Here is a 12,547-nt window from a genome sequence, read left to right on the forward strand (position 1 = left end):
ATTACACATGATGTCATCTTCACAATGTGTATTTAGTGAAAACAGTCCTTGATTTAGTAAGCATCATGATATTGGACACATGTCTTTTAGAAATTTACTCTTTGGCTTGATGTAATATATATATAATTTACTAATATAGTCGGGGTCGGCCCTGGGCAATAGGATGGTAAGATAAAAATAAAAGCAACAAGCCAAAATTTTCTGTTATATATGTCATAATAATAATCTATTTATTTAAACTGAACTGAAACTTCAAACAATAATAATATGAGTAAAGCCAGGCAATGCAAAAGAAAAAAATGCAAAAATTCCTAGACTCTGATTTGGCTAAATTCATTTATTTATTTGTTTTAAGATTTGACTAAGTTAATTAAAAAAGAAAGAGTTAGATGGTATATAAATAAAAATATATATAAAATATAAAACATAGTACTTTCTCTTTCCCCTCAAAAACAGAAAATTAAAAACTCTCCAAAATTGGATGTAAGAGTAAGACAAGACTTTTTTTTATTTATTATTTTTAATCTTAGCCAAATCAAATTTGAGGAGTTTTCGCATGCTGCCTATCATTACTCTAATAATAATAAAAACATTTTATGTTAACAAATTTTATTATTTTATTTTAACAAATTTTATTATTTCTGTAATCATTCATGCATTTTTAAAAAGTTACACCAATACTGTTTCTACTTTTTAAAAAAAATATTGTCTCCAACTACATATTAAAAAAAAGAAAAGAAGTGATTAGAACATAATAGAAAAGGTAAAAATTAAAATTTTAAAATCAAAAAGGAAAAAAAAAAAAATAGTGTCTTGGACTAAATATAAAAACAAAAATTATTAGAATAGAATAGAAAAGGTGAAAAAATAAAAAAGTAAATTTATATTGGAAAGGTAAATTACAAAAGCTGGTGAAAAGGACAAAAAAAAAAAAAAAAAAAAAAAAAAAAAAAAAAAATAGTGTCTCGAACTACATATAAAAATAGAAATTGTTAGACCAAAATAGAAAGGCAAAAAATAAAAAGATAGAAGATAAAAGAAAGAATTGTCTCATACTACATATAAAAATAGAAAATTAATAAAAGGTAAAAAATAAAAAGATAAAATCAAAAGGAAAAAAAAAAAAATAGTGTCTCAACTACATATAAAATGGAAAATATTAAACTAAAATAGAAAAGGTAAATTTATATTAAAATCATAATAATAATAATGATGTACTGAAATTTAATAATGTACTGAAACACAAGTATGTATTGAAACTATTTATTTTTTTAATAATATTATAGATGTTTATAAATATTTAGATGTATAGTCAAGGCGACCCTCTGCATGGGTGACCCAGGCCTCAAATTTAGGTTCATTGATATAGTAATATTATCTTTGTTTCCCATCATTCCTGTAACCAATTAAGCTAAACACATTTCTTTCATACCATAATTTTCATAATTAAAAGACAACACTCACTTACCTATCATGTAAATTTATAATAATAAATAATTTTCAAAAACAAATATGACAATAAACACACCTACTTATAATATCAATTTATATATGTACTACAATAATTTGCATGGTAACAAGAAATTGTTTTCGTCCCTTCCCTTCAAAAAAAAAAAAAAAAAAAAAAAATTTTATTTAAATTTAGAAGCTAGTTTATTTTATTATTATAGGGATTATTCCAAAAAAATGGAGTTTGGGATAAAAATTTTCGAAGTAGTGGAGTTTGGGATAAAATTTTCAAAAATAATGAAGTCAAAGTCAATTTTTTTAAAATGATGGAATTTTGTGAAAACCGTGACCCCAACATGAAAATATAATGTTCAGTATATACTCACATGGTACAACTAGCGGAGAGACATAACTCACCAACATCTCTGATTCACTGCCCAACACTCTCTACAACTACTCTACTTCGTCTTCCACACCCTATTAGAAGCCTGTCACAATCCCACACTTCCCAACGGCAAGCTGAAGACCCAGACCGACGTCAGACTGTCACGTCAGCAACGTCATTGGGTTTGTCATTATAGAGTCTTCTTCGATTGGCAATGTGCCTACGCACAACTAATGACAATGAGGATCTGTCTTTTGTCCGACGAGCTCTCTTTCTTTGCACCAGTATTGTTGTTACGCTCCATTTGTTTGGATATAAAATATTTTTTTATTTTTTGATGTTTAGTTGTCGTAAATATTTATGAAAAAAAAAATATTAAAATTTAACAAACAGGTTATTTTACATGTCCTACTTTATAAACTCGACCTCAACTTAAACCTTTGTCAAACATTACAATATAAAAAATATATATATATTTTATTTGAAAAAAAAAAATATTTTTTGACTTCATTTGTTTGGATGTAAAATATTATTTAAAAAATATATATATTTTTTTTGGTATTTAATTGTTGTAAAATATTTACGAAGAAAAAAAAAAAAAATTTAACAAAAAAAACTTAAATATGAATTTTCGTTTCGCCCGATGGAGTCATCGTTCACCTCGACCTAAACCTTTACCAAACATCGAAAAAATAAAAATAAAAAAAATATTTTACCTGAAAAAAAAATATTTTTCAAAAAAATTATTTTACAACCAAACAAAAGTCTTTGAAAAAAATATTTTATATCGAAACAATGCAGCCTTAGTATTCGTCTTTCATTTCCTGACGATTGAAGTATCAGATTTCGGAAAGAAAGTCCAGTTTTTTTTAGCCGAAACCCCTTTGGACCTCTTGCTCCGCAATTGGTCGTGAGACGACGTATTTGGGTTGGCAAACCTACCGTCGAAGCTCTGAATTGAAACGTCTGTGATCTCCGATTGGCGTTCTTTGTCCTCAAACCAACAGTGAGCATCTCTTCGGCGACATGGAGTTTAACTTCGACGGCGTCTCAAGTTATTGCGAGATTCCACTTCATTTTACAAAGAAACCGAGTTTGGAGGTCGATGCACTTACTCGTTTTCATGGTTATGTTGTTCTTGCTAAAGCTGTTGTGCTGCTTCTTGGTCGTCCTTAGAGCTTGTCGCCGGTTTTCTCAAGTCTCTTAACACCTCAACTGTTAAGGGGAAATTTGGAAATCAAGAGGCATTTTCATTAAATTCCATCACTTTGGAAACTTTGACTTTTGACTTTATTATTTTGGAAAAAGTTCCCCCAAACTCCATTTTTATGGAATATTTTCATTATTATATTATTTTTGAGCTCACGTGCATGTATGATAGGCTCAGTTAAACCCAATCCAAACAATCAAAATTTTAATTCATGACTGCAATCAACTGTCACATTTTTCGAAATAACTTTAAGGATTTCCTAAATCATGACATTTTCTCATATTAATGTGACATAATTATTTTTAGAGTTACAAGTTTTAAGAAAAAGTTGTACCAAAATGAACAAAAAATAATAATAATTGAAGTATTTGATTTTATAAAAAGAATAGTTTATTGTTTTCCAAATGCTTGGATTGCATACAGACTATTATTGACTATTTCAGTTACAGTTGCTCAGGGAAGATTTTGAAAATTGAAGTTAATCAAATCTTATCAATTTTGAAAGTTAAAGTTAATCAAATATTTTCTACGGTGGACGATTTCACTAGAAAGATTGAATAGATTGACTATGATATCTATTGAAAAAAATATGTTGAAAAAAACTTGATTGGAGCACTTTAATTGATAATTTTGCAACTCAAAATGTAAGATGATCACATTTACATTGATATGAAGTTGAATTTTTTTTTTTTTTTTTTTTTAAGTCGTGTTGAATATATATATATATATATATATATATATATATATTCTTATGTAAACTATATCGTATTTTTTTATAAAGCACCAAGTCCGAGTTTTGATTTGTGTTTTTTTTAGCATTAATATATTTTATGTACTTATCGTCTAATTGTAATAAAAATTTTGCACTCTTATAGTTTTTTTGTACTTGCAAAATCTTATGTATAAAGGGCTCATATTTGAAAGTTAATCTTGAGTCTCTCAAAATTTTGAAAATATATTATGCTACTCCGTAAGGAGTAAGTTCCACCTTGTAAGTAAAGGGTATGTATTGTTCTATTACTAATAGTCACATTCTTTTTATTTTGACTATTTTATTTTTTATTTTTTCTGTTTTAAAAGTATTATTCTTTATTTTATTTATTCATCCCCGTATCTTTTAATTAGTCTGAAAAAAAGAGAGTAGAAAATTACATACAAATGCGTTATAGTTAACAATTTTTATAGACAAAATTATATGAAGTAGAGAATACACAAATATTTCATATGTTCCAATTCAAATAAATTAATTTATCATACTCACAAAAATAGTTCATATTTTGGTGACGTTGCAAGCCAGTCCCACCTTATCAATGGTATGTTTTGTTCTTTATAGCCATCCAACGTCTGTTCACACTTTAGTTGTGTCTGTTGTCATGGAGATCATGTTTATGAGATGAAAAAGGTGAAGATATTGGAGTATAAGAAAGTGCTTGATTTATTTTGTTTTCATAATAAAGAGTGGGATAATCTTGATTTTCTAATGGCCATTTATTTTTAGTGTTGATTTTATAATTGCAATTCAATTTTTTTTAAAACAATTTATTAGAAGAAAAAAATGTGTTAATGTTGAGAGATTGGAGAAAATTAATTCTAAAATCCGTAAGAGCCAATTTACAATATTTTAACTTATCATGGGTTGGTAACAAAATTTGAAGGGTTTTGAATGAAAAATAGCTCCTTGTTTAATTTGTTTTGTATAGAAAGTTTTTGACATGTTTTGTTTGTAACAAACCTATCATTGCTGATGAAAATAAATATTACCTATATTAATTTAACAAATAAAAATATTTACCCGTATTAATAATCATATTGTATATTAAATTACAGGTATTGATGTAGTTATACAATCTACTATCTTTATTTTAGACTATATTATAGTGAGTTGAAACAAGATATTATTGACTTACATTATTTGAGGATTGTGTTTCATTTCATCCCTAAAATATCAAGATATAAATCGAGATATACTTTCAAATCTATGTCAATAGTTTATTTGTTGAGTTTTTACCTATTTTATTTGTCCGGTGAGAATTAATTAGAAACTAGTCCAATACATATTTTATAACAATCTCTGACAACTGTTTGCTTCATAGTAATATATATATATATAATTTTGAACCTCTAATAAATAAAAAAAAATTCAGATGATCGTACATTTATAATTATCTTAAATCAATTTTATTGTTTGGTCACAAAATTTTAGTTACAGCTTTTCCCAAGTTTATTTACTACAAATGACTGGTGCTCCTTTTACCAAAATTTTAATATAGTTCCTGTTTGGATAAGACAATAGAGTAAGTATATGTTTGCCATTAATATGAAAATTGACATTTCAGTTTTTGCCCAATCAAGGCCAGAATAATTAAGTGACTTTCCGCCAATAAGTTTCAATACTTCAACAAAACTTCATATTTAATTTAAAATTCTAGACTTTGATCGAATTGATTGGTTTGAAATTTTTGTCCAAAACCTAAAATTTTATATGCCTACTCACATGTGATGTGAGGTTTGGATGATGATGATATGACTGCCTCCAAATGTTTTGACATTTAGTGAGGGGGACTATTTTAAAAATTTATTCTTAAGGTGGGGGCTCCTTCTATCTTTTTTTTTTCGGAAAGTGTGGGGGCTCCTTATAACTGCTGCCACTATAACTACAACAAAATTATACGAGTATATATATATATAAATATATGTATGTACTTATATCTATCTATATAATGGGGTTTGTTTTCATGGGCCATCTTCACACCTAACCTTGTGTTTTCTCCTTTGAAATTGAGCATCTTTTGGCTTGGCTTCTCTAGAATAAGGTCTCATTTTATGGAGAAGTATTTTTGTCATGTCATCCTTTAATTTCGGTGACAAAGTCATTTTAATTCCATGGACTTATGTTTAGTCTATCTGTAACGTTGAATGTCATATATTAAGACAAAAATAAACACATTTTTAAAAAAGTTATTATTATTATTTTCAATTAAGCCAACATCTCTCTCAAGTTAAACCAAATTACAGTTTTACTACTTTTAAGGTTTATGGTTTGATAACATTTTCTTCCTTTCATTGACTGTCAAAACTGGTCGGGCGCAAATTCTCTACTGTGAGAATCCTATACGGTCCCTATAGTGAGTTTTAAGTGGCCTATATTTTTCCACATCATTCTTCAGTTAATAACTCTTGAGGTAGCGTTTGGGTGCACCAATTACAAAAAATTAAAAACCTTCTTCATCACCATTTATAAGTATCTTCACCTTCAAAATAAGGTAATGCACATAATACAAACTAAGTAATGTCACATACAAACATAACTCAATTTAACATGCTGTGTTTGCTAATTATAGCACCATTTATAAGTAACATTTCACCATCATTTATAAGTATTTTCATCCTTAAATTTAGATATGCACATAAATGATGATGTTACTTTAAGAATTTTGCGATATTACTTTTTGGACTCCTGTGATATTACTTATAAATAGTAGTGAAATGTTACTTATAAATGGTGGTGTAATTGCCAAACACGACCTCAATTGTCAAATGATGGTGAATGACGTGACCAAATATAAATCACATAAGAACTCACTGCAGGAGACCGCATAGGATTCCACAACAGAGGATTTGCGCCCAGACTGGTCAATGTAAAAAATTGCATATGCTTCCATAACATTTGCTTAAATTTTGTTTTTCTTCAAATATGTGTAAAAGCAATCCCCCGCGGAAATTACAAAAGAAATTCACTTTTGCCTCCCATCACTAAAAATCCTAAATCCGTCCCTGAATGGGAGCTTAGCTATGCACCTCTTGAGTCTTGAAATTTATAAAAAATGAATTATTCAGTGGAAATGGTTATTCATATTCGAAAAGCAGCTCATTTGTATTCACTTTTAATTTACTAATTCTAACACCACCACTTATTAAAATTTCAAAGTTATAGGCGTACACCATGGGAAGTAAATGCCTGGGCTCGCCATTCGGGTTAGCCCGACTAGTGGACTGTGTCATTTATCGAGCTGGTCTGGGCCAAGGACCAGCAAAGTAGTTGGGCTCGTGAGCCTTGCCCATTTCGACAGATGAATAAAAAAAATAAAAAAATAAAAATCCATATATTTTGAGTTTTGGCATGAAATATTTATTACGTCTGTAATATAACATTGACCTATTATTATTTTTTATAGAGTGGCAAAAAATTTTAAACAATCATAACTTCGTGTCCAAATTATTTTGATTTTTTTTTACTCTCTTAATTAATGCAATAATAATATTATTTCAAATTAAAAATAAAGTGTAACAACTATAAAAAAATGTTTTATAATATTAATTAGATCACTTAATAATTCGTAATTAAAATATTTATTTATTAATAAACGTTGTTCACTTGGTAATGCCCTACTAAATATTTAAAATATCTATTAATAAATGATTCCAAACAATTAATTGATTGACTATCACAAGTGGGTCCCAATGGACTATAGTTTTGTTTTTGTTTTCGTCTTCCCAATGTGGAGAGCAATTGGATGGACATGGATAACGACATAGCCCAACCTAGAAAAGCCCAGCCCATCTACAGCTAGCTTATTCAAATCTCTTCATCATGGTAGATGATTTGGCACATCATAAAAAAGAAGCCCCCACACCTTCCGACTTGATTACGTGGAAGAAAATAATTGGAAACCGTTATGTTGGCGCATGTTACTTTTTGCATATGATTATGCTTCCAATGTGTTTTTTTCGGATTTTTTTTTTTATTTTTTTTATTTTTTTTTATTTTTTATCAAAGTCCACAATGATGAATTGTTTTATTTTATATATAATTATTTGTCAATGGTCTGATTTCTTAGAATAATATACTTCATACGATTTACATAAAATTCTTAGGCTTGTTGGGTATGTGTTTTATATTTTGCATTTTGTTTTAATCAAAAAAATAATAATACTGTTGTAAAGTATTTTAAATAGTATTTGAAAGCTTGTCTAGTAACGTTTATTTATTACAATATTTTTTTGAAACAAAAATATGAAAATATATTTAATAAAAAAAATATTATAACTTTAAAATATATAATAATAATTTTAAAATATCATTAATTTTTTTTTTAGAAAAAGAAAATTACTGTTAACATCAAACGCTACCCCCAAACATTTTATTACTGTACAAAACAAAATAATTTTTACTAAATGTGTTTTTATTATTGTTCACAGTTGCCGTACTTGATAAAAATAAAGATTTTGAAAATAAATCGTTACTTTTCAAATATTATAAATAGCTGAGATATCAGAAATATTCATAAAAACATTTGGATTTAATTTTATTTTTAATGAATTGTTTTATTTTATGTTTTACAATTTAATTTTCTGCCAATAGTGGTGATGTTGTACTTCTTACTTAAGTTACACAGTCTTCCTCTGTCATGCTCCAAACACGCTCTTGCCCTTACGCTCCTCACACGTTCTCGCTCAAATTATCCATACTTATAACTTAATTTTACCGCTCTTACATTCCTATTCTCGAATTTGCTTTTACTCCCGCTCTCACTTTATGTGACCTAACTTCTTACTACACTTAACAAATTTTACAAAAAGAATTTTTGATTTTATATGCACAAAATAATTTTATAAAAATTCATAGCATTCGAATAAAGTTAAAAAAAAAAAAAGTATTGTTTTATGTTTGAATGATATTGTCATTTTAATAAATCGAATAAAACACAAAAATAATCAAATACAACGCCTGCTACCAAACAGGCCAGAGAGAGACAGAGAGACAGAGAGAGAGATTGAGATTAGGGTTTGCCCACATTACTATGCCAGACGAAAGTTTACTTCTCTGAGCTTTGAACAGTTGTTCCTCACCAAAAGAATATCGGATGATTCAGTAGATCAAAAGGTAATTCATCTACAATCAGAAAGCTATCGTTTTGCAATTTCATATTGATCTAAAAGATTCAATCTTTCAATTCGAATCGTTTCATTATTTGTAAAATTTGTTCAATTGGGATCTGAGAGGAAATCTAGGGTTCTGGGTCTTAGTTTCTAATAATGCTGGTTTTGCCCATTGATCAACTGCGCTTTTAGTTTGTGGGTTTAAGTTTTTTTCTTTTCTTTTTCCCCTGTGGATCTGATAGCATAAATCCAATTCACAGTAAAGCTGGAAATGTTGGATCTTTCGGCTTATGGAAACATGAATTAGGGCTTGCATGTGGCATTTGAGTAAAAATTGAATCTTGGGTTATTGGGATTTTGAGTTTCAATGGCATGGCTGGAATTGGAGCATCTATTGGATCTGGTTCTGGGGTTTTGAGAAGTTGTAAATCTCTTTGTATATGTGAATGAATCGGGGTTTGGATTTGGTGGTTAAATAAGCCCTCGTTTTTGGTACAGTGAGGGTTTTTGTTGATTGATAAAATGGTTGCAACTGGGGAAACTTCTGTTTCTGGGTCTAGGGAATTGAGTTTTCAAACAGTTAATAGGGGGTCTTCTCGTGAGGAGGATAGTTCTCACAGCCAATTGACTCATTATGGGGGAGGTGGGTCAAGAAATACAAGCCCAATAGGCCGAACAGGTTCAAGGAATACTAGTCCTTCTAGGCAGAAGGTGATTAAGACCAAGCCACGGGGTTTAGATGAGGAGACGATTGCTACATTTGGTAAAGCCACTCTCCCGGATGTTCAAATGGAAGATAATATATGGGCAATGTTGCCCGAGGATTTATTGAATGAAATCTTAGTTAGGGTTCCTCCATTCATGATTTTTCGGCTCAGATCTGTTTGTAAAAGATGGAATTCCATTTTGCAGGATAATAGTTTTCTTAAATTTCATTCACAAGTGCCATCTCATGGGCCATGTCTTCTCACATTTTGGAGGAATCCACAGACCCTGCAATGCTCAGTATTTAGCTTGCCATTGAAACAGTGGTATAGAATTCCATTCACATTTTTACCACAGTGGGCTTACTGGTTGGTTGGCTCTTCAGGGGGTCTTGTATGCTTCTCAGGACTCGATGGGTTGACTTTCAAAACTTTAGTTTGTAACCCCCTCACACAAACTTGGAGGACATTGCCTGGTATGCATTATAATCAGCAAAGACAGTTAATTATGGTCGTTGATCGGACCGACAGATCCTTTAAAGTTATAGCCACTGGTGATATTTATGGTGACAGGTCATTGCCAACTGAAGTATATGACTCAAAGCTTGACCGTTGGTCGCTTCACCAGATAATGCCCGCCGTTAATCTATGCTCCTCAAAGATGGCATTTTGTGACTCTAGGTTGTATCTAGAAACTCTTTCTCCACTTGGATTGATGATGTTTAGGCTGGACACAGGATACTGGGAACACATACCAGCTAAGTTTCCACGGTCTTTATTGGATGGGTATCTGGTTGCCGGCACTCAAAAACGTCTTTTCCTAGTTGGAAGGATAGGTCTTTATAGTACTCTTCAGGGTATGAGAATTTGGGAATTGGATCATGCAAAGATCGTCTGGGTTGAGATCAGTAAGATGCCACCAAGGTACTTTCGTGCTCTCTTGAGGTTATCTGCAGAGAGATTTGAGTGCTTTGGACAGGATAATTTGATTTGCTTTACGTCTTGGACCCAAGGGAAAGGCCTTCTTTATGATGTGGATAAAAAGGGTTGGTCTTGGATTGCTGGCTGTGCTCTTCAGTCATACAACAGTCAGATCTGTTTCTATGAGCCAAGATTCGATGCATCGATCTTTTAAGCAGAGAACTTGGCTTCGTGGTTTCCATTTTTATTGTTGAAAGATTTGTGAGGGGTTATCACATTCACAGTGCATCTTCGTTTTTCTCTCTATTCCCTTCAACCCCTTCTGCTTTCCTGTTTTCATCTAGTACCAGGGGTCTTTCCAGGACACAGGTGTTTTGTTCTACTTGTAATAGCATAATTTTTGAAGGGCTGCGCTTGCTAACGGAGTTATTAGATGGATGATGACATTTTGGGGACTAACTGTAAGAAAAAAGTTTTGTCCAACTCATGTACACTGATTGAAATTGTTTAGCACATTCAAGCTCTCTTTCTGAAGTGTTTGCTACTTTTCTTACTTGTATATTACCCTGATGAATCATTTATATATTATTAGCTCATTGTCATACATATTGTATTTATGTTTTTTTTTTTTTTTTTTTTTTTTTTTTTTTTTTTTTTGAAATATATTGTATTATATTCCTTGAATCCAATTTGCAATTTACTAATCTTTTTCTGATTTTGTGTTACTTTACGACTACTTTTGTCTGTAAGTGATGGTTGGCAATATTTTAGTCTTTCATTTGGGGTTGATAAATTTCATGTTGTTACCGTATGCTCTCTTAATTTCTTTCATTTCTTGTAGTTGTGTTTCTATATTACCTGTTATTATTATTAAGTTTTCTTCATTGGCTTGTGACATATGCTTGTATCATATTATATTTTTAATTTTTTATATTCTGCCAGTAACTAAGAAACAAATGATTCCACTGGTCTGTGATACTAGTAAGTATCTTTTGTAGGATGTAAACACAAAGATGGTAGAACTAATCCAATTGAACTGGTTTTGGGTTCTTGAAGTTCATTATGTATGGTGTTATCCAGATCAGATCCTTCCATTGTTTTCCCGAGCTCTTGATCCTTCTTTATTATATTTTATATATAGTTCTCAATTTATTACTCAAGGAAACACAATCATATTTTGGATAAAATTTCCGTAGTGTTTCATCCTCTACCTTTGGAAAATGCCTAAGGCTTTGCTTCCCATTTTTCTTCTTCTTCTTTCGTCTTTCCATTTGAGGGATTGGGGTGCCATTTGGTGATGTTTGTAGTGTCTTACTAGGAAGCTTGCCTTTGACAAATACTTGTAGGGTGATTTTTCCTTTCGTAATTCTGGTACTGTAATTCGTAACTTGGAAAATGCCTAAGGCTTTGCTTCCCATTTTTCTTCTTCTTCTTTCGTCTTTCCATTTGAGGGATTGGGGTGCCATTTGGTGATGTTTGTAGTGTCTTACTAGGAAGCTTGCCTTTGACAAATACTGGAACTTGTAGGGTGATTTTTCCTTACGTAATTCTGGTACTGTAATTCGTAACTTGAGTTATGGTGTGCTTAAAAGCCTAGATAATCCAAGTCTAATGCTTTGTTTGGTACGAAGGTGGAGAATTTGGTGCAAGGGAGATTAGGAAGGGTGAATGAGGCATCCTTAGAGAAGGAAATGTGTCCTTTCCCCTTTTGTTTGGTTGAGTGAAAGGGAGCATATGGAGGTGACACATGTTATTGTTTGGTAAGATGGAAGGGAAGGAGAGGTTTTTTTTTTTTTTTTTTTTTTTTTTGCCCTACTATTATACCCTCATTGTATAATTTGGCAAAATTTGATGAAGGGTAATAATATCACCTTACATTATATGCAATAATTATCTTTCTCTTCTGTCCAATTTTGGAGATAGTGACATTATTTATATAATCCACCGGTACTCTCTTTTTGAGTTTCCATCTGGAGAGCTTGCCTAAATTCTGGAACA

At 30.6% G+C, this 12,547-nt stretch overlaps 1 protein-coding gene across 1 annotated transcript; it reads left to right on the top strand.

Annotated features, from left to right (window-relative positions):
* The first annotated feature begins 8,627 nt into the window (after positions 1 to 8,627).
* LOC132284856 (F-box/kelch-repeat protein At5g15710) lies at positions 8,628 to 11,153 on the top strand. The gene is made up of 2 exons (XM_059786993.1): positions 8,628 to 8,928; positions 9,185 to 11,153. Exon 2 carries the CDS (start codon positions 9,447 to 9,449, stop codon positions 10,761 to 10,763), a length of 1,317 nt encoding a protein of 438 aa, XP_059642976.1. The 5' UTR covers positions 8,628 to 8,928; positions 9,185 to 9,446; the 3' UTR covers positions 10,764 to 11,153.
* Positions 11,154 to 12,547: the final 1,394 nt, after the last annotated feature.

The sequence above is a fragment of the Cornus florida genome, unplaced genomic scaffold, assembly GCF_030987335.1.
Source record: "Cornus florida cultivar Cherokee Brave unplaced genomic scaffold, ASM3098733v1 CherokeeBrave_3.0.0_Hap2_Chr11, whole genome shotgun sequence".
NCBI lineage: Eukaryota > Viridiplantae > Streptophyta > Magnoliopsida > Cornales > Cornaceae > Cornus > Cornus florida.